This window comes from Aythya fuligula, chromosome 1 (genome assembly GCF_009819795.1).
Source record: "Aythya fuligula isolate bAytFul2 chromosome 1, bAytFul2.pri, whole genome shotgun sequence".
Lineage (NCBI taxonomy): Eukaryota > Metazoa > Chordata > Aves > Anseriformes > Anatidae > Aythya > Aythya fuligula.
In genome coordinates, this window is record NC_045559.1 from 93,699,046 (window position 1) to 93,725,868 (window position 26,823).

Consider the following 26,823-nt stretch of genomic DNA (forward strand, 5'->3'; position numbering starts at 1 on the left):
CTTGGGGCATGCTGCCTGTGGGTGAAGGGAAGCACAGGGGACATGGGGTGAGGCTGCTGCTGTTGTGGTATTTTGGGATCTGAACCATCTCCCCAAAGGGCTCAGGAAAGCACGTCTGCAGCTGGTCCAAATTTGTAACCCTGGTGCCAGGGGCTGTAATTTCTGAGCCATCAGGCATCAGCAAATTGCCAGCTCTCACCTCCACCAGCCTTTCCTAGAAAGGTATGTAAAAGCAAAGGGCTTTGTGTCTTCCTTTCCTTCCCCTACACTCCCTGTGGCCAACAAGCCAAGTCATCTGAAATGAAAGAGAGTGGGTGAGCTGAGAATGAATAAACCCAATTCTTGTCATAGAAAAAAAAGTTTTTTTAAACCTCATAATGCTTAGTAATAGCTGATCTGGTGAGTGCGGGGAAAAGGGAACTAGCTGCAGCCCAGAAGCCTTCACAATTGGGGAATTTTTCTCCTTAATTGTCAAAGGAAGAAACTTTTTTTTTTTTCTTTTTTTTTTTTTTCTTTTTTTCCAGACTTCCCCAGAACTGCAGTTTAGGTTTCCTCTTGGCCTGCATGGGAAAGGGCCATGGAGGGAGGCAGACCTTCCCCGGGGGTATTTTGTGCCCCATGGGATGCAGGCAAAGTGACTGCTGCTCCAGGCAGTGGTACATCAGGCTTCTCTGGTCAGTGGGGTTCACACTTGCTCTAAAGTTTTTGTTTGTTTTGTTTGTTTGTTTGTTTGTTTGTTTTTGTTTGATGTTTTATTTGTTAGTTTGTTTGGTTTGTTTCTGGAGAGTTTTTTAAATTGTTTGCTTCTAATGTTTAAATTAATGTTTTGTTTTGTTTAAAAAATAAAAAAGAAATCAGTCTGGTTCTGAAATAGACTTGACATGGGAAGGAAAAAGATTTTCAGAGGGGAGATAAAAAGGCACAAAGCTAGCAAGAAACCCTTATGAAGCATGGGAAGATTGTAGAGATGACGTGTTTTTATTTTTTTTACAAGTTGTTCATCTGGAACACAAGCTGGGTTTGGAGTCAATAAAATACTTACGGGTGTTTTTGTAATTCCTTCTACTTTTTAGTTGAATGTTGGATTGTGAAAGGCTTTTGTAGGTTTGTGCTTACCAGCACAACAGAACTAGTGACCAAATGAAAGGGGGGATCTGGCAGCGCACAAGCAAAATGTTATACAGTAAGGAGCACATGATTGACCTATTTGTCTTTCTCAGTATAGGTATGAGAACTGCAAATGACATCCAAATGCAGAACATGTAAAACTGATATGTGTATTTGTCTTCATAACGTACAAAACCAGCCAGTGAAATACAGTGCCATAAAATGCTAAAAATGCTACATGTTACTGCTGTTGAGTTTGTCTTCACGTAGCAAAGGTCTGTTAGGTGGGGGAGAAGAGTACAAAACAGGTACAGACACGTTTCAAAGAACAACCAAGCATGTGACTGAGGGGATCAGAAGTTTATACCGTGGGTGAATAACATCCTAACTGTTGTTCTGAGGTTTCTTTATTATTATGTTGTGCTTGTCTGTCAGCTTATCTCTGTGAATAGTTTGACAGTAACTCTTTAAAGATAAAATTTAACATGGGCTTACTCATAGGTTTAGTATTTAACAAATAGTATCAGAGGTTATAGAATGTTGCCAGTTTTGAATAGGTCTGGAAAAAACAAACAAAAAAGAAAAAAGAACTTGAAGCACAATGGATGGCTCTATTCTCCTGCTGTCAATGCAAGCAATGCAAAGCAGGTTAACTTTGTAAGTATGTGGAAGAGGAGTGTTATCTTCAAAGTTTACACTACAGGACTGTTCTAAACTAGTGTCACCATCACCAAAAAACAAACACCAAAAGCCTAGGTAATAGTAGGCAATGGAGGTGATGTGCTACAGCCCGAGGCTCCCAGCAGCCTTGTGTGAAGCCTGGGTACAGAGGAAATGACTGAGTGGGGAAAGAAAGTCAAGGACAACTCTAACAGGGAGTTTTGCTGGCACTGTAGGCTGAAGTGGGTGCTCCCTGTTGCACTTCGTCTTGCATTTCTCCCTGTGCTAAGTGTTTTTTGTTTTTCTTTTTCTTGCTTGCTTTGTTGAGCCATGGGAATGGGGTTAACTTTTTTCTCTGGGACTTTGATTTTCCAGGAGGTGTATGATGGGTTGTCTTTATTCACCTGGCAAACCTGAGTCAGGTCTAACCGAGGAAAAGGAAAACTCTGTGGCATAGTGGCAGTTCATTGGAATGCAAAAAAAATGAGAATAAAAAAAAATAGAAAAATAGTTTAAAAGTTGAGCAATAGCTACAAGAGCCCTGACAAGAGGTTGATGACCTTGTATGTGGCCAGACCTCTGGCCAGGGACATGCTCAAGGCTGCTCATGGTGCATACTGGTACCTTTGCAGCAAGGTGGCTGTGGCTACTTCTCCTGAGGAGGAAGCTTCATGTAGTCTGCACCTCTTGGCTTTGACTTTTGATCTTGTCAGTAGCCATCTGGTTATAGGACACTGAGAAAGTGTCCTTTAAAATTCAGTCAGGGTTCTCTTTCGTTTTCAGGATTTTCTTATATCTGGCTAGAGCAATAGGAGCAAGCAAGAGCTGTGAGAGGAAACAGCCCTGCCCCTGTGTTAAGGGTGAATACAGGGGACAACTTTCTTGAACTGCATTAGCTTTCATTTTAAAAAGCTCTAAATCAAGGCAAATGGATCATATAGTGCAAAGCATTAGGAGAAAGAGTATGGAATATTCCACTCTGCATATCTCCATAGTGTAATATTTCTTTTATATTTAGATTTAGATACGGTAAATGAATCAGAGGCCAAACAGTGTTTTTTAATTTATCCATATCAGAATACACTGAAACATTATTCTAAGACTGTGCAACATGTCTAGACTCATGTTTTGGCACTCCAGGCTGCTTCAGGGACTAGGTGGCCTCTCTCTGGAGAGAAGTGGTTACTTCTCTCTCTCTGGGTGCCAGGTTCCTGGTTCACCAGAGCAGTAACGTGAAGGATTTGCCCCAGCAGCTCTGGCTGAGGATGTGGTTTCCTGTCACCGAAGTGCTGCCCTCTAGACATTTGGCAAAACACAGTTGAAATTGGAAGAATATACTTTTTTCAAAAACCACTACTGGCAGATGCACAGGACTAAATCCCTGCAGTGAAAAGGAACTTTGTTATGGCAATAGAAGATTGAAAGCATCATTCATAATTTCTCTATTGTATGGTGCTGAGGAATGGTTCAGCTACTAAATGCCACATCAGTGAGTTTTGTGATGAACTCATACTTGGGAGAAAATATAGCCTATTGTTGTTTGCTCAGTTTTCGGCACTGACCATTGCAAATCAGCTGAAATTAGAGAGTTGCAGTAATTGAGTAGGTTTTCTCTTTCATAATGAGACTATCAAACCAGACAGATAAGTCAGGCATATTTTTGTTTCCACTCATAGTATACCAGAAATCATGCATACTTTGGAAGCCATACAAAAGGCTTTCTCATGTCTTCATAGCTTTCATCTTTGCTTATATAAAGATGTGTGTGAAAGAAGTACTGAACTCTTGTCCAAGATGTTTGTAGACAGATGCTGTTGTAATCTTCTTAGCTTTGAGGGAGGGAACATCTGAAATTTCTGTGAAGCTTGAGGGAGTACACAGTCTAAGACCTGTACAAAATATAAACATTTTTTCTTGTGAAATATCCATCTCCTTTTCACACAGAAAACCCTAGAAGAGTTGTATAGAGTGCAGAGGCTTTCCTTCTGTAGATACAACCAGAAACATCACGCCGTGCTTCATCTCACCACTGGATTACCACGTGGCTAAGAGCTGTGCTGTGTGGTTCTGCAGTGTAACCCCTGAGCACCAGACCCCTCAGTGCAGGATCCCTGTCACACTGCTGGCTTTTGGTTTCTGGAGCTGCTTTAGACACAGACACACTTGGGGAGGGTGTGGGTCTTCAGGTATACTTGTCCTCTGCAGACTCCTTTCATGATCCAGCTTGTGGTCTTGGCTTGTTGCAGGCTGGAGTGAAGCAATGGGACCTGTGGGTGTCTCTTTGCTCCTCTCGGTGGAGGAGCATGTCTTGTGCTTGCTGGTGAGTCCCTCGCACTGGGTGAGGGGGAGCAGGGTGATGTGTCCTGGTTTGCCTAGGATTGGCACCCAGAGCTGCCCTTCCCGCTGGCCATCAGCCACCCGTATGTATTGGGAACAGCTTGCAGAACACCTGGCAAGCTGCAAGTCCTATGGTGCACCCATATCTGAGCTCACCAGGGTGGCTCTAACGGGTCTGTGAGGAAGAGTAAGTGTTCCTGCTCTTTTTTCTTTTAGGGGGTGTTGATTATTTCCAAGCCTGATAACCCTTGCAGTCTGGGGAAAAAAGCCGTGCAGCTGCATCACAATGCCAACACATTGTGAACATTGTTCACAGGCGTTACTGATTGACCGGCAGCAGGAAGAGGAAATGATGGAAGATGTTGGCTGCACTGTTTGTGGATTGGTTCCCCCAGCGGAGCTTTGAAAAAAAGCACGAAATCTTTCACTTTCTTCCCTGTGTGTGTGCCAGCCTCTTGCCGACAGAGGTGGGAGAAGTGGCAAGTTCTCAGCCCATGCGCAGCCCCACCATGCTTTTGCCCTGGGGCTACTGGGCTGGGATCTGCCTGCTGCTGCTTTGCAGGGGCTGCCGGCTAGAGGAGGCTGCCAGTGGTGAGTAGGAATGCTCTTTCCCCATGGAGGCTTTCTGGAGCATGACCAGCCTCTCTGGGCACATGCAGAGTCTCAGACACTGTTCAGACTGAGCTCCTTAGCAGGAGGAGGCTTGTATTTCCCATTTGTGTCTCTGTGTCTCTCTCATGTTTCTGTTGGGACAGGCAGAACAACTCTTCTGTTGTACAGGCAGGTCTTCTGGTGGTGGGGTGCCCTGGTCTGCCCCCCATGTCTGTGTAGATGCCAGTGTGAGGAGCAGGGGGATGCTCTCTAGAGTGGGAACAGTTTTTCTGGGACTTTACAGGACAGCCTAGAGCTATCCAGGTCAAAGAGGGATCATTTTGGCAGTGGTGGGGTGCGGGCAGGCAGGTGGCTAAGGGAGGAGGCGCTTTGCCAATCAGTGGGGCAGAAAGGCACCTGTGGGGCTGCTAGAGAGCCCCTCTGATCCTGTCCCAGGTCCCAACCTCAGTAAGGGTGCTAGCACTGCATTTCCAGGGCCGCATGTGGAGCAGGCAAATGACCGAAGTCTTGATTTGCTGTGCTAAGACACCTTGCCTCTGCGTGAATGAGGAAATCCAAATGCATGGCAGCACCTGTGCTGCAGTCCTTCACTGGTGTATCGCACCATCAGTATGATCCTTTGCCTCCTTTCTCCCCACCACAGCACTGCCTCATGGCTGGGAAATGCATTATGCAGGCTGAAAAATTGACAACCACATGCAAAATCAGGGAGTCCACAGGTATCCAAACATCCCCCGCGGATTCATGGTGTAGTTTCCTGTTCCAGTGCTCTGTGAGATGGGAAGGCTGAGACTGGATGGGGACTTCAGGGGATTACATGTTTTCCCAAGTGAATTGTTTTTTTCCTCTCTCCCTCTGATATTGAGGCCTGCTTTGTTCCTAGGTGTGAAGGAAGCAGTGAAGTCTGAAAGCTTTATTGCAGCAGCCCTCGGTGGAGAGGCTAACATCTATTGCAACTTCTCACTCTCCCTGGATGTCTTACAAGTCACTTGGCAGAAGAGAAATGGGTCTTCTTTCCAGAACATAGCCACCTACAGTAAAACCTATGGGCTGTGGCTGATAGGGTCATTTCAGAAGAAGATACGTTTCACTAGAGCAGCCCTGAAAGCCTCAGCCATCACACTCCAAAATCTCACTTTTGAGGATGAGTCCTGCTACAGATGCATCTTCAATGCATTCCCTGATGGCTCTTACAGTAAAGATACATGCCTCAACATTCAGAGTAAGTTTTCCAATTATTTTCACTTACATTTCTCCTGACTTCATCAGACCTGTGCTGCAGGCCTGATGTGTTATCCTTTCCATCATATGGAGCCTTTCCATGCAGCAGCATCTGCTCAGTGGATATTGTCCAGAATCACCATGTCTTTCCTTAGAGGTGGTGAAGGTAAATAAGCTGGGGGTGCATTTGGATGAGAACCCAAGTTCAGAGAGCTCACTTACCCAGCTTTGACCACGGGGTATAGTAACTATCTCCTCTCTTTGCTCTCAGCAATTTCTGAGCTAACAGTGGAATTTGAGTCCCACCTGGCCACCAAGGATCTTCTCACTGCAGTCTGCTCAGCAACAGGAAAGCCTGCTCCCAATATCACCTGGCTGATTGACGAAGACGTCTATGAGCCCCCCAAGATACACTACATCCAAAATCCAAATGGAACAGTAACAGTGGCAAACAGATGCACCTTCTCTGCTAACCACCTCCACAATTTGGCTTGCCTCCTTGACCACCCACAGGGAAGGAAAGTGAAGACATTAACAGGAAAAACAGGTAAAAATAGTCTGTGTTTGCATGGAGGAGTGAAGCTTGTAGTAAGGGGTACTTTGGAAAGCAGTATCAGTAGCCAGCCTCATGGCAAAGAAAGCACAATCGTGGTCTGTGCAATTGCAAATTGTCTGGCTGGCATCCAGACAGTCATTGGTATGTGCAGTTGTGGGAGTGCAGTTTGTCTTGCGTAGGTCTCAGTAGAGATCTTTCCTGGGAGTGCAGACTTACGTGGGATGAAGACTTCTTGATTTGAAAACATCCAGAAGGCTTCTTCCTACAATACTTAAGTGGTTGCGTGGTGTGTGTGTGTACACGTGTGTATATATATAATGTTTATGTAGGTATGTTGCATGTATATACATATATCTCTGAATGTTTCTATTTGTACATTATCACCAGTTCAGAGCTGATGATCTCCAGCAGCAACCGCAGCTGGAGAGTACTAGCAGAGCTGGGCCCTGGCTGTCGAATGCCGGAGAGCAATCTCTTAGATAAAAGGTCTTACATCCCTCAAGAAAGGTGGGAGACTTCCCTCATGATAAAACTTCTTTGTACAGAAGCAGAAACACACAAACAAGTCAGGAGTAGGAATGCTGGGGTTTGGTTCCCCTGCTACCAGGGAAATGTGATATTTCTGGTATTTATTTAAAAATAAAAAGGTTAATGTTTCAGTTCAGTCCCAACCTCTGGAAAAGGAACTGAGGAACATATTGATACCCTTCCATGTTCTGTGTCTCTTTATAGGTAAACGGAAGAGCATAGCCATTGTGGTGGCTTTCATAGGTGTGATCTCCACAGTATTGATACTTCTCATCACAAGGCTAATCTACAGAAAGAGGAAAAAGTAAGAGTGATTTTTGCTTTTTTTGCAATTTTCCTTTCTGTTTCCTGTTGGTGTTTACATATGCCTGCACTGGAAACTTATCAGGACAGTAACACTAGTTTTAAAATAGCAAGATTCACTCTAAATATCAGGAGGTTCCTGAGCACTATATGATGAGTTAATGTTTTTGTTTGTTTGTTTTACCAGTCTGAAGAGACCCAGAGCACCCAGCACACCTGCATGGGAGAAAGGTTTAGAGCAGGATGTAAGTGAGGAAGCTGCAAACCTGTGCACACCAAAGGACCAGTGCACTGCTTACCAAAATGAGGTAACGCCAAAGCCCAAGACTTCCAGTAATCCCTCAAGTCCTTCTGAAATCTTGGACAATGCTCACCACAAATGTGCCAAAACTCTTGCACTGGCTAGGTGACAGCACATGTGCCCCAGCTAAGCCCTAGCAATGCTGGGGAACGCCTGGAGCTTGAAGGAGGAAAGTTAAGCTACAGTTAAGTGGAAAGGCAGAGAAGAAGTACTGGAAATGCCCTGAAGGGTGGGTGGGATGTCCCTTCTGGAGAAAGGTGACACAGCACTGCAGAGTTTGGGCTCTGTAGCTGACAGCCTCACGTAGACTTTTTCCTATAAATATTTGTCCTGCCCTGCTGATTGCACAGGCATGAAGGTGTGCTGGTGGCATACACAGACACAACCAGCAGCTTACCACAGCTGCTAGTCACTCCCACCAGCTGCTCTCCTTTGACCTCCTACAGGTGTCCTCCATCCAAGCTCTTGCTAGTCCTGTGCTGTGAACAGGAGCCCTCCTGTTTTCTGGTCTGCTTTATCATGGCCACACAGCTGTGCTGACTCTTTTATAGGAACTGACACCAGGATCTTGGCTTCGCAGAAGGCTACCACATGAAAAGAGAAACCTGGAAGAGACCCCAGGGTCCAGCCTCTCACTTACAGAGGAAGCAGAGAGCCCGGACATTCGTCAGAGGGAACTTGCTGAGGTGTGCGATAAGGAGCTGGGCTGCATGCCCATGGCTGAGCACAGAGAAGCAACGGCAGGTGGGGAGCCCGAATCAGGCCCTGACACTGCTGCTTCCCAGCCCAGCACCGGAGAGCCATCAGCCCACCAAAGCCCCATCTCCACAAGCCCAGAAGTGCAATGAGGCCTACAGGCAATTGTGGAACCTAAGCTGAGTATGCAGGGGAAAGGACAATCTTCATGGGCCCTTCCAGGTCTGTCCCCCAGGGGACCCTCAGCCCCAGTGTCCAGGAGTGAAACCCATCAAGATGAGACACCACTGGAGCACCTTTGGGACCAAGGGGTCACTGCCTTCAGGGGTATGGGACATGCAATGGGGTGCAGGGGAAAAGCATTTGGGGTCTGTACAGGTTGTATATGAGATAATTAGGTGGGAGGAGCTGAGAGTCGAAAAGAGAGGGATGGAGGGATTTGAGGAGGAAAAACATGGGAAAATGGAGGTAAAATGTGTAAACAGGCAGCTGATCAGGACACTTACCTGGCCACGTTCTGTGCCTGAACAGCACTGTCTGTCCTTTTTTCTTATTAAATGCTTTTCTAGTTCTTTTCCTGGGTGAGGGGCTCTTTATTTGGTGTGCTTGTGTGTAAGGGGGGCTGGTGCCAGCAGTTGGACAAGGACCATGGTGCCAGGGACTGGAGATACCAAGGAAGAAAAACCAGCCACCAGGAGGGAGTAGGGTCAGCACCCGTGTGTCCATGGCGCAGCCTGTAGAGCGAGTACAGGTGTAAAAGTAGGTGAGTGCCAGCAATCATGGAGCTGGAAGAGCTGGTGAGCAGGGGCATGGTCTGGAAGCCAGGGGCGTGCTGGCTGAACCCAGGGGCTGTGGACAAGATGGCACTGACCTCCTCTCAGAGGTGCTTGGTGGCAGGCTAGAAGCAACAGGAACAAGAAGTTCCACATAATAAACGTATAATTTATAATAAATGTATAAATGTATAAGGTATAATAAATGTCTTTTTCCTTACCAAGCAGAAGGACAGATGCTGGAGTGGGTGCCCAGAAAGGCTGAGGAGGCCCCATCCCTGGAGACAGCCCAAACTCACCCAGACAAGACCTGGAGCAGCCTGATCTACCTGACTCTGTTTTGTGCAGGGTCTTGCAGGAGGTGACCTCCAGTCTGAGCTACCCTGTGATGCCCCTCCTGACACTGTTTATTTTTTTCTCTGTATCTGAACTCTTTACTTTGTTCTCACTTTTTAAGTGAAAGAAGTTACAGGTGTAGAAGGTACAGGTGTGGAAGCCTATGAAGTTACCATCCTGAGCAACACGTTGCTGCATCTTTACCTCTGCCGTTCCATGAGTGATCAGGCAGAAGGATCTGTGCTGTGGGTACAGCAAGACCTGTGGGAGCATACCAAGATAGTAGGTATTTGGGAAAAAGTAGTATGGTTAAGGACTCGAGCAGGAAAGCTTCCCCCATAGCTCTCTGTACCGTCATGCGGGGTGTCAGAAGCGACTCTCCCATGGATTTGCAGACTCTGCAAACAGCTTGCACAGCCTCAAAGCAGAGCGGGTTCTTCTGTAATGGCAGAGTACCCTCTAGTGGGAGAGACCTGAAAAGGCCTTTGGCTCTGGCAGTCAACCAGTAACTCGTGGGTGCTGATTTTCTTTTCTGTTTGGAATGTCGAATAGCCTTCTTGTTATCTATCAAAATCACAGATATTAAGAAAGTGTAATATTAAGCAAGTGCAGCTACTGCTTCCAAAAGGATGCAGGAATCACACCACGAAATGGCTTTACGGGAGTTGTCCTGCAGACACTCTGACCGTGGTCACTGGAAGGAGAGGTATGGAAGGCAGTGGAGCAGGAACTTGTTTTCAGTCCTGCCTTGTGCTCCTGGAGATCTTGCAAAGGACCAGGCAAGACAAGTGTTTACCCAGGGAAGGAATGGGGGAAATGTTCCTACAACCATCGGGTTGGGCTGTGATGGTTAAAAGGTTTGCTAAGGCAAGTGTAGAGCCACAAGCAGAAGTGGTAACAGCAGGCATTTTGGTAGGGACTGTAAAGGCATCTAGGGTGCCAAAATCCCTCTGCCAAATTCTGCCAAGAGGTTGTCAGGCATCAACTGTTTCATGAGGGAGCTGGATTTTTCTGTAGCCTTCTCAGTCAGGGGAGCTTTAGTAGAATCTTGAGTGATGTTTTAGCCAAGTCTAGTTCGGTGTTTAAAGGGCAGAAAATTCCCTGTGTGGTGAAAGACATGTGCTGCTTCAGCTTGCCTTGGAATCTGTTGTGCCACATGCACATAAGTTACAATGGGTAGCTTCAGCTTTGCTTTTCCTGAAGAAGAGTACTCTGACATTAAGTCCTCTTTTAAAATTTTAAGTCACTTGTCCTCCCCTAGGGAGTGTGAGCAACTCGGAGGGGCAAACAAGGCACAGCGCATAGGTCAGGGCGCCTCACTGCTCCTTTCCAATGGTCTTTCCCTATGGTGCTTGTAACCTGCTCAGAAAGCCATGGCCACCACATCGCTTGCAGCCTCTCCAGCCAGAGCTAGTGATGTTGCTACCCAGACAGAGGTCTCAGGGAAACACGCAGCCATCCAGGCCTTGGCCTGCAGGATGTGCCCGAGTCTTCTGTCAGTGTCCAACAGCAGCAGTGGTGGGTATGTCTGTGGGAGGTGTGCCCAGGTTGTGCTCAGCCTGGTGGCAGAGTTTTGGGTGGACGTGAGTAGGCTGAGGAGCATCAGGGAGTCAGAGAGGAAAACTGACTGGTGGAAGCATACTCTACCCACCCTGAGACAGACTCATGAGCCAACACACAAGAAACAAAGGTTCCCCTATCCCATCAAGCAGCCCCTGCACAAAAGACAAAGGTTCCCCCATCCCACCAGGCAGTAGGAGGGGACATACGCCAAGGGGGGAATGGAAACAGGTTTCTGCTCGGGATGGTAGGTGAGCCGTCTCCCAGCCCACCTCACCTTTCCAACTACCCTTATATAACTGGTATGAAGCTCTAGAACATGACAGTCAAAACAACAATGTAGATGAAAGCCCATCTTAAGGGACAAACAAATAAAGGGGATGTTGTTATGGGAGTCTATTACACACCACCTGGCCAGGATGACAACACCAATGAATTATTCTTTGCGGAACTAAGAGATGCCTCGAGATCAACTGCCCTTGTCCTTATGGGGGACTTGAATTTGCTAGACATCAACTGGGATTACCACATGACTGACACAAACAAGTCCAGGAGGTTCATAAAGCACCTAGATGATAACTTCTTGGTGCAGGTGCTCAGGGAGCCACTTAGGAAAGGTGCCCTCCTAGCTCTGTTGCTGGAGAACAGAGAGGGTCTTGTGGGGGACATAGCAACTGGGGACATGATGGTAGGCAGCAGGTGCTCCAAACCAGGCAGGACCTCCATGTGTAAGTGTCTGAGCATTTGTGACTTTTAATAGTGTTATTTGGATCTGATGATGAAGGGGGTTATATTAATGGATGTGAGTAGACCAAGAGGGGCATTCAGTCAGCAGTCTCATGGTCTTGATGCAGGTCCCCAGCAGCTGATATGTCCTGCAAAAATTAGTGCTCTTGTCATTTACTGATGTCTTTGGCACTGCTTCTAGTCTTACTCTAACTCACTAATTTCCCCTCCTGTTAAATACCAGCAATGTGCATCAGCTGTACCCCATCCTTTTCTTCCAGCCTGTAAAAGTTTCACTGATTACTGGCTCAAATGGTTCTGCTTAGAAGAGATCATTAGTCCAGAAATCACAAGAAGAACCATTAAATGCATTCACAGCAGAGAACACCTACCCAGAAGGCAAAGGGAAGACTAAAGAATAGAACATATTTGATAGAAGGGATTTCAGATTTCCTCTTTCACTAGCACACAGGTAGCATTGTAGGTGAAAAAAAATAAAAGGAGGGGCACAAAGAACTCTCCAGAATGTGAGACAAGAGCTTTCTACTCACTTTTGTTCACACTGAATTCAAAGGCTTTGGCATACCAGACAGTCAGTGTCAGCCCAGCCACCACCATGTACAAAGAACTCTGTGGAATTGGGCAGAAATTGTTGAGCTGAGCTGGGAGCTTGATAAAAGAAGCAATTGAAATGGGGGTGGAGAATGGGGCTGAAAGGGACTTTTGTGCCTTTTACTTCTATAAAGAATATAAAAAGGTTTTATTTTCTGAAAATTCTGGTCTGCCTGGAGTACTTTCTGTTTGCCTCTGTCCTGAGGTTACCTCCAGTCTTCACTTATTGCTTCAGAACTATCCTCTCTTTGCTCAGCTCTGGCTTCCTCCCTCTTTTCCAAAGAATAAGACCCTTTCATTGTTTCCTTCTTTCTTCTCTCAGTTCCCCCAGCCTATTGATGGAAAATTTAGATAAATATAGAACCTTTCCACCTCAAAAGACAGGGGTTACTGGGTAAGCTAGTAAAAAAAATACTATTCAAGTCCCTTGAATGTCCCCTTTATTATCATGAACTAAGTGCAGGAAGATGTCCCTGGGACTTCCCTGCTTTTGTTGCTTTGATGGCACAGTGCACTTCTGGATAAACTTATTTTAAGCTGTATAGTCTGCAGGTCTCTAAAGTTCCCTCCGAAATCCCCTCAACATCTATGAAGGCAGGTAAATACAGGAGATATTTGTTTTCCTCAAAAAAAAAAAAAAAAAAAAGGAAAACATGTCTGAGGATTATAGGTACATCAGTCTCAAGCATCAAGCAGTAGGACAGTAGAACAGCTGCTGGAGACCAGACTTACTTTGGAGGGCACCCATTCTTGACCCAAAACAAAAAAGGGAAGACTGGTGGACGGCAATCTGACGAACTCAAGACCTACTCATTGGTCTTAGGAGATGGAAGAAGATAATCAAAAAAGACAGTGACAGAGTTTGGGCTTTGGTTTGTTAGTTGTCAGAGGAAGGGCTACTCTGGACCAAGCATGGTGGTGGAGTTGCTGTCTCCAAGAACAGTTGTGTCCAGCTGGAAGAGCCAGTGCCTGACCATACATATCTGTCTTAAAGAAGTGGTTTCCATTTTATGTGGGCTCCTGACCACTCCATGGGCATCTCCGTCAAGATATTTTGGTGGGCAGGGATTTATTTTTTTTGCTGATTTCCTAATATCTGGATGGAGAACATCACTGCTCTTGGCCGTTCTTACAAATTATTATTGATCCGTTGTGTCCCTGCTGCTGGATTCTACTTTTAGCATTTCGTTGCAAAATGAAAGCCTTTAATGCAATCATAATAACAATAAATATTAAATTAATAAATAATGCTATTTATATTAATGTTAACGGATGTGTTACTACCTAATGCTCATTGTTTGGCGCTGTTCTGCTGTTCGTCCAGCTTGCTCCCGTCACAGCCAGCAGCGGCCCCAGATGAGGGGGAAGCCCCCGCTGGGTCCGGAGCGCGCTGCCCGCCCTCGTTATGAGTCTTTTGGTGGGGGCGCCGCCCCGCCCTGCTCTTCCCCGTTCTACAGCGGGGCTCTGTGAGTGTCGCGACCGCTGACTCTTTGTCGCGGACACAGTCGGGGCCCGAGGGCGCGGAGCGTGAGTAACCTGGGCTTTCGTTGGCGGGGGGCGGCGGTCGGGTCCTGCCCAGGTCCTGCTGGCTGAGGGTTGGGGGCTCAGCCTCTGCCGAGGCCCGGGTTGGAGGCAGGACGGCGGGGGGCAGCGCGGCGCTGGGGCTCGGGAGACCTCTGGGGTGCGGCGGTGGAGAGCAGGGTGCGGCAAAGGGTTGCCCTATCACCTTACACCCTTCCCACCAGGAGACTAGGGTGGGCCTGGGACCCCATGGGACTTTTTTGGGTGATCAGAGTAGCTCCACGACCTACTGTTTGCTCGTGACAAGGAGATCTTGTAGCTACACTGGATGGGAGCAATGATATTACTGTCCTACCAGGTTATGGTCTTACCATGGGAAATAAAAGCAACGAGACGTGATTGCTATGAAAGGTGTGCTTTCAAGCGGGTGTAGCACTTCTTTCTGTGGTCTATAAGCACTTTTGTAACGTGAAACTTTCCTCTGGCTTGCTGTGCTTGCTCCTACTTTTTGCATGTTTTTAGGAATGCTGTCTGAACATGGCAGAGCCACGATCAATTTGTTATTCATTGAGCTTATTGCTGATGCATTGAGCTTGTTGCTGAGATCTTGATTTTATGCACGAGATTTTGGTCTGTATTCACACTTGGTGTCTGTGGAGTTTTACCAGGAGTTAGTTACTTTAGCACGGTGAGCCTGACATGTAAAGGCAGGCTAGAGAGCGTACATGTTGTATGTGTGAGTTTGTTGGGAAGTTGTTTTTTAAACAGAATTTTCTCTCCTCATTCACTTATTAATTCATTAGCTTTTTTTTTTTTTTTTTTTGGTTTTTTTTTTTTTTTTTTTTTAAGGCAGATGATAACAGAAAATGCTTTACAGTTTCTGTTTTCTGGCTTTTTCCACGTTGTGAAAATTTTACAGAAGTAGGGGTTTGCTTGTGTTCTTGGTAGAAGATGCTCCCAGAAAGCATCAGCTAGTTTTATAGTCATAGGCAAGAAGGTGTACATGATACGTGTTACAAATATTGTTGTTACTATTATTTGATGAAATAATGCTTCCACTTAAATATGACAGCAGCTACAATTCCAGGCAGCTCAACAATTTGGTGGCATTGTGATAATATTAAGTGATGAAGTAAGTTGATGTACTGGGTCTGGCTGGAATGTTAACTTTCCCGGCAGCAGCCCATACAGTGCCGTACTCTGTACTTGTAGCTGGAACAGCAGTGTTATCACACCAGTGTTGTGTCTACTGCTGAGCAGCAGTGGCACAGCATCGGGCCTTTCTCTAACCCTCCTAGGGGGTGGGCAAAAAAGTGAGGAGAGAAACATCACTAGGGCAGCTGACCTAAACCAATCAAAGGGATATTCCATACCATGTGGTGTCACACTCAGCAATAAAAGGTGGAAACAGGAAGAAGAGGGGAGGGGTGGGCTCTCGTTGAGAAGACGTCGGTCCTCCTCTCGAACACCGGCTGCGTGCGTTGAGGCCTTGCTTCAAGGACGTGGTCAATCATCGCTCATTTGTGGGAAGTAGAGAGTAATTTCTTTCCTCTGCACTTCCATATAGCTTTCATTTATTTTGTTTGTTTGTTTTCCTCCCTTTTTCCCCTTTCCCTTTTATTTTCCCCTTAGTTAAGTTGTTTAGTTCATGGTAGTCTTTATTTAATTATTATAATTATTTCCCTTTAATTAAATTATCCTTATCTCAACCCGTGAGTTGTTCTTTGCTTTACTTCTCCCCCTCCTTATCTAAAGGAGGGGGAGTGAGAGAGCGGTTGTGGGGTTTAGCTGCCCAGCACGGTAAAACCACCACAGTTGAAAGCAGCAATTCAATCTCAGTTTTGCCCCCTTTGCCTCCCTGGAAATGTTTGTATGTATTAGGTATGTATGCCCCAAAGGTTCCCCAATTCATGTTTTTTTTGTGTCGAGATGTTTCCAATTTATCCCTTGATCTCATGAGCTGTGCTGTACACCAATGTTATGCTCCTGGTGGAAGCCACTGGGCACACAATGCAGGCTGTGTGTGAATGTGGAGGAAAATCATTGCCGGGAATGTCTGAAGGCAGATGCTGGCTCTTTTTTTCTGTTCACCTTCTTCCACTAGTGTTTGTGTAGATCTTTCTGCAATCACAGTGCAATTTTGTAAAAGCTTATATCTGCTCATGTCTGTGGGTCTCTGAGCTGAAAGCGCCAGGCTTTCAAAAGCATGTCTAATAAAGAGTGTAATAACCCTTTGTTTCACGTGCACCAGTTCATCCATTCAGCAAAACCAGATCCACAAGCTCTATGAAATAATAAACTGCAGTTTGCAATTCTGTATGTAAATGTTTAATGAACATTATTATTTGAAGAACAATCCAGAAAGTTAATGCCTTTCTAGCTTTCATCATGCAACGTTCACACCTTGACCTCAGCTGTATCTCTGTTGTCTAATTGTACTACTTGTCACCTACCCAGATCAGTTTGTTTTACTTAAATGGCAAAACAATCATTAGCGTTCACACTTCGGAGTCACGATATAACCAGAAGATGATCTGTTATTAAACCATGCATCTCTTCTCATCTTCCTTCAGGTGAAGCAGATGCTCCCTTCCAAAATGACTTTCCAAGCCCTGTTTCTGAGTCTATTTTGTGTTGTGCTTGGAGAGCCAAATGGTAAGTTCAATTTCCTTAAATCTGCTTACAAATGGTTGGTGAGATGATTTCTGATTCCCAAGCCTTCACCAGTTAGACTAAGGGGCAAAAATTGGTAAAATTCAGATTGCTGGTGCCATTTGACATATATTAGATAGCTGGGGCTGGCAGATGTGACACCAGATCTCCTGGAGCAGCAGGCAGATGTGACACCAGATCTCCTGGAGCAGCATTTGGAGATGGGGAGGACATGCAACATCCTGTATCTATGACGCTGGACACTTTTGTTTGCTGGAGTTCACAACTTCTTATCTGGAACAAATCTATCTTTTTCTCTCCATCCCTCTCAAATGCACCACAAACTCTGAAGCTATATAGTCCAGACATTTTCTTTAGCCTATTTTGCCTTTCAGTACTCTTAAGAATGGATTTGCATGCACTTCCCCTGTGTTCAATCTTCCTCTATCTTTTAGGAAGCAAAATTGTCTACATCTCTGCTTAGAATGGGAAACCACGAGCTGATATAATAAAACTGAGGTGGAAGTCTGCAGGGTTGGGTACAGACATAGGATGTCTTTTTCTTGTAAATAGTTTAGAAGAAGCCAGATCCTCAACCGATACGAATCAGCAGAATGCCATTGATTTCTAGGACGATTCAGGATAATCCTTGGTGGGAGAAGAACATAGAAATAGTGCTTAGTTGGTTGAATTGTTAAGTCCGTGGGTATGCCAGGGCTCAGAATACTGTCAGGCTTCTAAATAAGTGTGATATTTGCCCATTTTGCAAACTGTTTCATGTTGCTGCAGTGATTACTCAGACTGAACACATGAAGGTGAATGAGGGCGACGCTGCGACTCTCAGGTGTACCCTGACAGAGCCCAGTGATGTTCTGCAAGTGACCTGGCAGAAGGACTCTGAAAAAAAATACACTAATATAGCTACGTACAGCACCATGCTAGGATTAAAGATCCATGATCCCTACCAAGACCGGATGAATTTCACAAGTCTGGTACTCAATGACACAAGCATCACTTTCTGGGCTGCGAGCCTGGATGATACTGGGTGTTACATTTGCCTCTTCAACGTCTTTCCTTATGGCTCCATATCGGGACGGACCTGCCTGAGTGTCTTTGGTGAGGTTCTCTGCAGGGGTATGTCTCTAGTGGAAAGGGAGGGGTTTCTTCAAGTGGACTCAAACTGCAGTGGTAGGAGCAACCCTCAGTAGGACATGCTATAGAAATAGAGCTTTATTGCCGTTAGCAAGATTTCTTGGGGTCATATTCAAGCCTGTTGTGGTGCCTGCTCTGGGCTGTCCGTATTTGTTAGTAGCAGCTAAAAAGGGAGGAGTGAGATCTTTGTAAGCCAAACTGGAAGCCAAGTCCCAGATGGAACATGGTAGGGCCGATGTTGCCCACTGCAGTGTCCTTTTGGTGTCAGGTACCACCCCAGCACTGTGAGCTACCCTGCCAATCCCTAACATTGACCAGGGATTAGCAGATAGGAGAAAAGAATGGACAAAATAATAGTTTTAATTTAGAAAACCACTGTAAAACCTGGGATTTTGGATAGAGGGAAACCTTTGGGGTATATCACTTCAGTATAAGAGAAGAAACATTAAATCTCAAGGGGGACTTGGCCCAATGAGCTTTCTCTGCATTCCTGTGCCATGGGGCTGTGTAAGAATCCAGTGAGCTTCTCTCTGACTGATGATGTTTAACCTGCTGTTACTGCTTCTGACCAATGCTTTTTGTGGTGATGGATTGTCTCTTTTGTGTCTTGGAAGGTCTCAGTGTGTCTGTCCACTATAACATTTCCAGAGGTCATTTGATAGCCATCTGTAATGCTGTTGGATTCCCAGAGCCCACCATCAGCTGGAACAACCTGTTCAATTACACCCCTACACAGGAGAAGGTCAGGCACACCAACGGGTTAATGTCCATCACCAGTAAACTGGAGATCTCTGACTCTCAGAGCATCAGTAAGCAGGACTTGACCTGCAGAGTAAGCAACAAGAATGAAGAAATGGAATTGCCCATAAAAATCAAAAATGGTAGGTGAATGATATCAAGTCCTTGTAAGCATTCCCTTGGCCTCTATGTTTTGCAATAACATGTTTGGATAGGAATCTGCTGGGAAAGAGAGGGAGTGAGATGTATGTGTGCCAAGTAAGGAGGAAAGAAACCCTGCTCTGCGTTTATTGTTGTCTTTGAGATGAGGATATACTGTCACCTCCTCCAACAGGGGAAAAAAAAAAAAACAAAAAAAAAAAAACACACAAAAAAAACAACACACACACAAAAAAATAAAATAATAATAATAAACACTAGTCAGCCAGGGAGGTACAGGGTTTAGAGGCACCATGGACTCTGTAGCAAGCTGAATGTCACTTTTCAGGCAAGCCTTCCTGGTCTCTTTGACAGTCCAAAGATATCTAGATAGGTATAGATGTATGTATGAGGTGAAAAACATTTTTATGAAGTAAAAATGCTGTGGGTGGCTTAATAATTACTGAAGTGGAAGTTTTGAAATGAATAATAAGCTCTCTGTTAAAAACAGTTAAGCAAATGTTTCAGATAAACTTATTTCATGCTTTGGTATTGTATTCATTTAACCTGTGCAATATGCTTTAGTTTCTCTGACATTTTTGACAAGAGACACGTGTATTGAACTAATGGTCAGGGAGGAACGATATTTTAGGGGAGATGGGAAGGTGATCAGCTGAAGACACTTAAATTGGTATTATGGGGAAATCTTAAATACAGGTTATTTAACTTCTGAATATCTGGTAGCGCTACTTTATTTCTTATTCCAGTGTTCTGTTCTGCTGAAAAGCTTTCAGCCCCAGTCCTATGGATGAGAAATAGAAATATGAAAAGCTGAAGTACCAACCTCAGTTCACACAGGAGTGTTGGCACAGGTGGTTTAAAATCCACTTAAACAAATCAGAACCTTAAAAGGAAGATCACTTTGCTACTTCATAAATTAGAAAAACAAGAAAAGCAGATTGGGTTTGAGGGTTATTTCCCATATTACATGCTTGTGAAATTATTGTTATATGAAAAAGAATGAAATCTGACTTGTAAAATCCCTCTCGAACTTCAACAGCAAATTAGTCCTTAATTCTGAGTGACGCTAATTGCAGAATTGTAATAAATCTTTCCATCCTGTCTCAAATGCAATATTGTTTTGGTTTGGCCTTTTAAAAAGGTAAGTGTGTATCTCTAAAAGCAGAAAATTGAGATTCCTGTTATTCTTTACTAGGAGAATGAAGAGTCCAGGAACAGCTTGTTCTTTTAGCAATCTTTTTATATTTTAGAGAGGGAGAAATTCAAATTAATTGCATTTCTAGTTCAACCTAGCTGTGTTAAAAGACTTAATAGCTTTGGCTCAATTCGATTAGATTTCAGTTTGGTAAGCTTTCTCACTAATATCAGTGAGCATTGAACAGAACATTCACGTTATTATTTTGATTAATGGCAGTCATATCAAGCGGCTAATGCCCAACTAGAGAGGGACATTTACAATCAAATGTTGTTTATAGCTATTTGCATGAATCAAAACACACACTATCTTCTTTTTTGAAAGTTCATTTAGTCTTTGCAACAGTTTTATGTGCTTAACAATAATAGGAATAGCTTTTATTTTATAACCTAAAACGCAGATTCTGGGTGAACAAAAAGCTCTTCAGAAAGTGTTAGGGCGTATAAAATTCTGCTTGTGTATGTATCACAATTATCGTATCAGGGTGGGAATAACAATTCTATGTGCTGGGGATGAACATCTTTTCTTTACAAAGCATTTTCCAGAAAGCAGTGGGCAAGTATGTTTATTTTTGAAGATATACACACTGTCTCCTAAGCAATTCCTGCTTTTATGTAGCTTAGCAATAACTTTCACAAACTCTTGATTAGGAACAGTTGTCATTAAACAGATACTTCTCTTGGCTCTCTTTGCTATTTTTCATAGATAAATTTATCTTTGTTTGCTTTTTTTTTTTTTTTTTTTTTTTTTTTTTTGTCCTTAATAGAGGAGGGATTCTCATTCCTGGGTCTGATGATTGCTCTGGGTATTTTACTAGTCATCTTGGTCCTGATTCTGATCACTCTGAGCTGGAGGAAGAGGATATGCAAGAGGACGTATGGCGGTGAGTCGCAGCCTATGTTTTGAGCCATAGAACCATAATAAGGTCTTGTCAACAGAGAAGATGGAAACTGCTGAGATACCATTAAGGAGTCTGGGCTGTCATATTGCCAAAATTCATGTTTTAATGGTTATTAGAAGTTGCCTCAGTTGCATGCAATTTCAAGAGCTGTTTTCCCACTGCTACTGCTAAGGGACAATGCAAGACTACAAGTCAGGAGGGCAGGATGCAAGCAGAGCAGGATACACTGCCTTGCTGTGCCGTCTTGTGGAAGTCTCAGCAGAAGTAATTTGCTGGTCTTTCTTATTTTCATGGAAGGACAACAAAGGATTAAGTGTAGGTCTGCTCATAGAGTTTTTCGTATGAGAACTGGTACACTGGTGAGAAAATTCAAGGAAGGGCTTTCTTCTGGTCACAGCATGTGTATGCATTTTAAGACACAATGTGATGCGATGGAGAAGTTAGCTCAAACTTGTCATGTGAGCCTGGTTCCTAATGCTGAATGAAGGAGAAACTGCAGGCAGTGCAATGTCCTTGTATGTGTGGTGACCCGATAATGGACCAGCTCAGCTCTCTTTGTTTTGCTATGAACAAAACGGAAAGGGAAAAATAACAGAAAGGAGGAGAAGACTTAAGTTCCAGATTTGATGGTCATTGCTAATTTTGTTTTTTCATGACAGGATAAGAATTATGTACCTGGCTTTAAATTCTACCATGATGTTTAGAAACACTGTCAGAAGCCAGCCACATTGACTCAGTTCATTTCTGAATCTTCAGACACTTCATGATGATGTGATAATTTAAAGAGGTATTTCCAGAACATCAGACATGTCTAGACCTATGGCACTTACTATTAAGAGAGGGGAACCCAGTAGAGCTGCTTCTGCCAGGGACACAAAACTCTTCATTGAGAAGAAAGAGAAATTAATGCTTTTTAGACCCTAAATGTAACCAAATACTACTACTTCATAGTAGAAGGTGTTTGAGCTCTGCATCAGTCTTATAAAGAATTCAGAAGAGGAAATTCCATTTGAATTTTCAGACCGAACTGGAAGTTAAAGAACAAGGAGTTGGTTCTGTAATTTGGTTCTGTTCTTAGGAAACCCTCTTCCAAACACCATTGAGCTTATACAAAGCAGGAGAGACCCTGAGGCAGGGGTGGCCTAGGAGAGGTCCATGATCACCCTCTGGAGTGGATCAGAGAGTGACCGGACATGGAGACTGCTATACAGTCTCTCACAGAGAGAGAGGAAAAAAAAAAATATTCTCTACTTCCCATCAATGAGCGGTGTTCGGCCGCGTCCTGGGAAGCAGGGCCTCAAAACACGTAGTGGTTGTTCAGGAGGAACAGCCCCCTCCCCCAAGAGAGCCCCCCCTTTTATTGCTGAGTGTGACATCAGGTGTTACAGAATATCCCTTTGGTTGGTTTAGGTCAGCTGCCCTGGCAATGTCCCCTCCCCATCACTTGCCCACCCCCAACCTGCTGGCTCTTGGGGGTTTGGAAGGAGTCCTGATGCTATGCCAGCACTATGCAGCAATAGACACAACACTGGAGTGATATCAGTGCTGTTCCAGTTACGAGTGCAGAGTACAGCACTGTGCGGGCTGCTGCAGGGAAAAGGTGACTCCAGCTCAGACAGACCCAACACACTGCTGGCTCCAAGCTCTGAGCCATTAGAGAAGTGGATTCTCTCAGCCTACAGCCCCTGTAGCCAACAAGTCAGCATTAATGAGATTGTTAATACCTGGGGCAGAAGGGGAAAATTAGGTGAACAGAACTTAGCAATGGATGTAAGTTTGTTGTACTAGTGTTTATGAACAACAGCAAGATTTTAGGAACTTCAGTTGTTAGTGTTCCTTCCCATTTACCATGGGTTTTGGTAATGCTGAGATGTGACTTATATAGTAGGCTTTGTAGTCTTTGGGTGTCTGTTCTTTTAATGTACTGCACTGTATTCAGTGTTACCACTCCTAGCTGCCACACAGTAATGAGGAAGTCCCTTCCATATCCTTAACTCCGCTGTCAACAGTAAACTTTTGATCCTAGTCTGTTTTTGCAGTGACTTGTTTTTTTTTCCTTGATCATCCGTGAAATCTGTTCATGTTCTCTAAAGCGTAAAGATTCCCCCAGAAGAGAGTAACATCTTGGAGAAAGCTCGTGTCTTGTTTTATCCTCTGCTGTGCTCAGATTCTGTTAGAACAAGAAGCAGTGCCTACATGCACATACTTCTGCACGCAGTTTTAAAAGCAGCCTAGCAGAGAGCTGATAGCACTCACTGGAGGATGCCGATGTCTCTCTGAGGCAATTGTCTGGGGTTTCAATACTTATTTCATTCTGCACTAGACAGAAAACAAAGCATTTCCAGTTTTGTCCATTTTTTTTTTTTTAATTAAAATACAATTTTATTTTATTTTTTTTAAATCTGTGTGGCTGGGGAGCCTTCTCTGTCAAAGTTTCTCCTCCTCTGCTGCTAAGAATAGGGTTGTTGTTTTCTGCTTTGCTTTCATTTTTGTTTTCTCCCTTCTCCCTGTGGCAGACACTTGAGAATAGGATGAAGAGCTGAGGCTCCTTCCTTGGGCATTTGCCATAAGTAACAGTTACAGATCATATACATGTTTTAGTTCTCTACAAAAACAGCCCGAGTATTGGGTTGGCTCTTGACAAAGCCTTTCAAGTTTGGCAAAAAGTAATTTATTTGGGAGCAAAATGGGATGCAAAAACATTGGAAAGCTTGCATCTTCACCCTCTGCCAAGCACAGAGGCAAACCTGGCTGTGTTGTCACTTGATTAAGAGTGATGAGCAGGCTGCGGTGAATCACCTTTCTGCAGATGTAACTACAGCTATGCTAGGAGTTTGTCGGTGATACTTTCTGGAAAAAGTTGCACCTTTTCCTAATTGGTTCAGCTAATAGTGCTTCACTGTAAAGCATGCCAACGTCAAGCAGTCCAGTTAACAAGCCAGCTGCTTATACCCAAGCAAAATAAAGGCTCTTAGTCGCAACAGATTTCTGTGGCTCACCTACCACATACATGTCTCAACCTATATGGTTTCCTCAGCATCCGCTCATTTTTCTAAGACTTGAAGGACGCTCATGTTTCAATCTGGCCATTTGAAGAGCTTTACAGCCTGCAGGGGGATTAAATTCCATGCAAAGTGTTCTCTGAAGGCTTGTGGTTTTCTGGAAGGAAAGTCCATTTCACAAATGGATATAGAGGCCAGCATCTTTTTTTTTTTCTTTTTATTTTTCTTTTTTTTTTTCTTTTTCTTTTTTTTTTTTTTTCATCGGTATCCAAGTAAGAAAAAAATTATCTACCTTGGGTGGCTTATGCATGTTTTGCTATGTGCAAAGCTTTAAAAACGGTCAAATAGTATATTTGTGTTTAAAACTTACAATAGCATGACAAAAAAAAAAAGGGACTGTTTCTTCTTGGTTGGACTTGATGATCTTCAACGTCTTTTCCAACCTAAATGATCCTATGATTCCCATGACAATTTCTTGGAGCTTGTTATTGAATAGATATGATGTGACCTAAGGAGGACAATCAGATTAAGTGAATCTGGAAGACAAAATCTTGAAAAGTCAGAGAAGAAAAGACTGATAAAAAAATCTGTTCTCTAGAAAACTCCAACATGGCAATATGTTTGTCCAGTTGGAAAATCAGAACATTCAAGTTTTCTTTCATGTGGAACTTTTCCATTAAATTACTTATTTTATTAAGCATTAAAATCCTTGTTTCAAAATGTTTGTCAGAATACAGACAACGAGCTTTGGAGCTGACAAGGAGCTGAACCTTGGTATACCTGGATTGTAACAAGAGTGCTATAAAACAATAAAAATCTCTGCATTTCCAGCTAGATATCACTTACTACTCTGAACAGGAATTTAAGGCTCCTTGATTATTATTTTTTTTTAATTCCTGAAGTTGCTGCAAATAATAGAGATCCAGCTCTCTTAAGCTGCAGATAACACTTCTGCTGATCAGCTGGAATATATAGGAAACAGAAAAAAAATAAATTTGGGGGGCACAAGATGTCCTGAAAGGCTAGAAAATATGGAAGTCACATGTGGTAGATTCCAGTTATTCAGGAAACTTTACAGGAACAAGCACCTGAACAAGCTTTCCATTGCCTTGTTCTTGTTTACAGTGAAAGTAAGTACTATTTCAGAAGAATCCTCTAGTGGTTATTCATTTTGAGGAAGGCTGTGTTTATCACTTTTGACTTATAAATTACACAAGTTCTTATTTGGTCTGTATAAGTGCTTGTTTCTTCAGTGGGCGTGCTTTGACACACAGCAAGCATCTGTTTTTCTTAATAGTAGGGGAAGAGTTGAGAACAACACCATAATGGGTCAGTATTATGAGACTTTTCAAAATAGTTTTCCTGAAGTGACAGCTAAATGTCAGCCTTTCAGAGGCCCCCTGTGTCCGGAGCCAGTGGGGCACATCATGCTGCTCCCAGGGGAATGGGTCTCTGTCAGGCACAGTGTTCCTGTGGGGGAGGCTCCTCCCAGAACCACCTTGGTTCCTGCTGCAATGTGGCTTTATTGTGAGCGAGAGATTCTAGTCGTTCTATTTTGAAATCCCCCAAAATAGCAAAAACATGCCATGGTGTAATTGAAAGTTGTTTTGCTTACAATAACCTCATTCCTTTACCCTACTTGACACTAAAACAAACAACTCCCACCCTAAAAAAAAAAGCAGCATAAGAAAATATTGTAGCCCAGAAGACCTAAACAGTGTAAAAAGAAAAACAAAAAGGACCTATGCGAACACTTTAGCAGTGGGGGAATTTTGATGCCATCAGGGTTTGACTGCCCATCTGGCATCCCACAGATACAAATATTTCACAACACGAGGGAAGCAAAAGATTCTTTCTGGGTTTCATGACACACTTGCAGACTGCTTCTGCTTGCAGACAACTTCTGTTCCTTAGTAAGTCGCTTAAGTTTGCTCTGTTTACAAAGCCGTGCCTGGTAGCAGTACCTTCCAGTCTTCATCACACACAGAGTAGGGTATGGGCGCTCTTTGAGAGCTTTCCATATGTTAATATTACCTGTTTTCATGGCTAACAGTGGGCAGAGCTTGTGCTCTGTGCATGTCCCCTTTGCTGGAGAGCTATACTCACCATCCTGCTTTCCATTTTGGAGATAAACAGGCAGGGAGAAGGCAGCACTGGCTGGGGCAGGCACAGGGGTACCTCTCTGTGTCAGGAAGGTGCAAACACCCTTGCGAAGCATTGGCATGACAGGCAGAGCAGCTCCTGATGTAGTTGCAGATGTGCCAGCAGGGCCTTCAGTGGCTCCTGCATGAGCATCTGGGGTTGCATTGCTTTGCTCAGAGGTGCTGCCAACCCTCTTGGCAGCATTTTGGGTTTGAGGTCCTGCACCACCGTGAGAGGTGGCCCTGCCTCATTAGGGCTGTTTGCACTGTGGTGTGGCTTTTTTTGTCCAGAAGGATTAAATTAATCCTGCTCACCACCGACAAGATGAACGTACTGGCATAGGAAACCTCTCAGGTGTTATTCTGTTTAGCAGCTTAAGTATGTGCTACTAAAAACAAAGCCCTTCCTCAGCAGACAGGGAGGCCTTGACTGTTTGTGACTAACACAATAAAAGACTTTCCCAGTCTGCCCTCTTTTATTTGAACAATAGTACTTTGTGTATAACCGGAAAAAAAGACCAATAGCTGAAAGGATGGTAAATTGCATTCCTATTGCGGGTATGAAGTTGTCTGGCTGCTTCTATTTCTTGTTCATTCCTTCGTAGATATTATTTATCTGCTCAGTTATGAAAAAATACCTTAGTTGTAGACAGTGTTGTTAGACAAGGAGATGGAAGCTTTTATTACTCTTCTACACAAAGAGCAAGGATGCCAGGGGTTATATTTTTCATACTTGAACTAGACTTGTTAGCTGTCAAATTTTAAGCAGGTTGCTATGTTGTCCTGTATATGGACCCCTTCTGGATAAATTACTTGTCACTGAAATGAGTGCAAATGGTACATAGGCAGACATAAATCCAGTACAAGAAACACTAACTAATTTTGGAAGTCTCTTCCACTGATATTTTTTTCGAAGCATTTGTCATACTGCATAGATTTAATAGTTGTCTCCTAATTCCTGGTCATGCTATGCAAGAAGGATTTTTTTCAAAGACACAGAAAATAACATTATAAATTGGATTTCAAACATCACC

At 44.0% G+C, this 26,823-nt stretch overlaps 2 protein-coding genes across 6 annotated transcripts in view; both read left to right on the forward strand.

Annotated features, from left to right (window-relative positions):
- Positions 1 to 4,613: 4,613 nt before the first annotated feature.
- LOC116493132 (OX-2 membrane glycoprotein-like) lies at positions 4,614 to 9,024 on the forward strand. Its single transcript, XM_032194313.1, has 6 exons — positions 4,614 to 4,695; positions 5,600 to 5,938; positions 6,209 to 6,484; positions 7,226 to 7,325; positions 7,512 to 7,632; positions 8,177 to 9,024. Exons 1-6 carry the CDS (start codon positions 4,614 to 4,616, stop codon positions 8,471 to 8,473), a joined length of 1,215 nt encoding a protein of 404 aa, XP_032050204.1. The 3' UTR covers positions 8,474 to 9,024.
- Positions 9,025 to 13,694: 4,670 nt separating this feature from the next.
- Positions 13,695 to 26,823, forward strand: part of LOC116488598 (OX-2 membrane glycoprotein-like) — a 52,818-nt gene continuing 39,689 nt past the window's right edge. For all 5 annotated transcript variants that reach the window (XR_004253205.1, XR_004253203.1, XR_004253206.1 and 2 more), the window contains exons 1-5: positions 13,695 to 13,855; positions 16,423 to 16,504; positions 17,291 to 17,617; positions 18,268 to 18,534; positions 20,512 to 20,628. Coding sequence is in view for 1 of the 5 variants with exons in the window: in XM_032186280.1 (XP_032042171.1) it covers positions 16,432 to 16,504; positions 17,291 to 17,617; positions 18,268 to 18,534; positions 20,512 to 20,628 (784 nt within the window). In the remaining 4 variants the exon portion in view is untranslated. The remainder of the gene's footprint in view (positions 13,856 to 16,422; positions 16,505 to 17,290; positions 17,618 to 18,267; positions 18,535 to 20,511; positions 20,629 to 26,823) is intronic.

Excerpts from the sequence above, each read along its gene's own strand:
- LOC116493132 (XM_032194313.1), top strand. The coding sequence starts at position 4,614 with ATGCTTTTGCCCTGGGGCTACTGGGCTGGGATCTGCCTGCTGCTGCTT. Across the intron at positions 5,939-6,208 it reads TACATGCCTCAACATTCAGA|CAATTTCTGAGCTAACAGTG; the intron begins GTAAGTTTTCCA and ends CTTTGCTCTCAG. Across the intron at positions 7,326-7,511 it reads ATCTACAGAAAGAGGAAAAA|TCTGAAGAGACCCAGAGCAC; the intron begins GTAAGAGTGATT and ends TTGTTTTACCAG.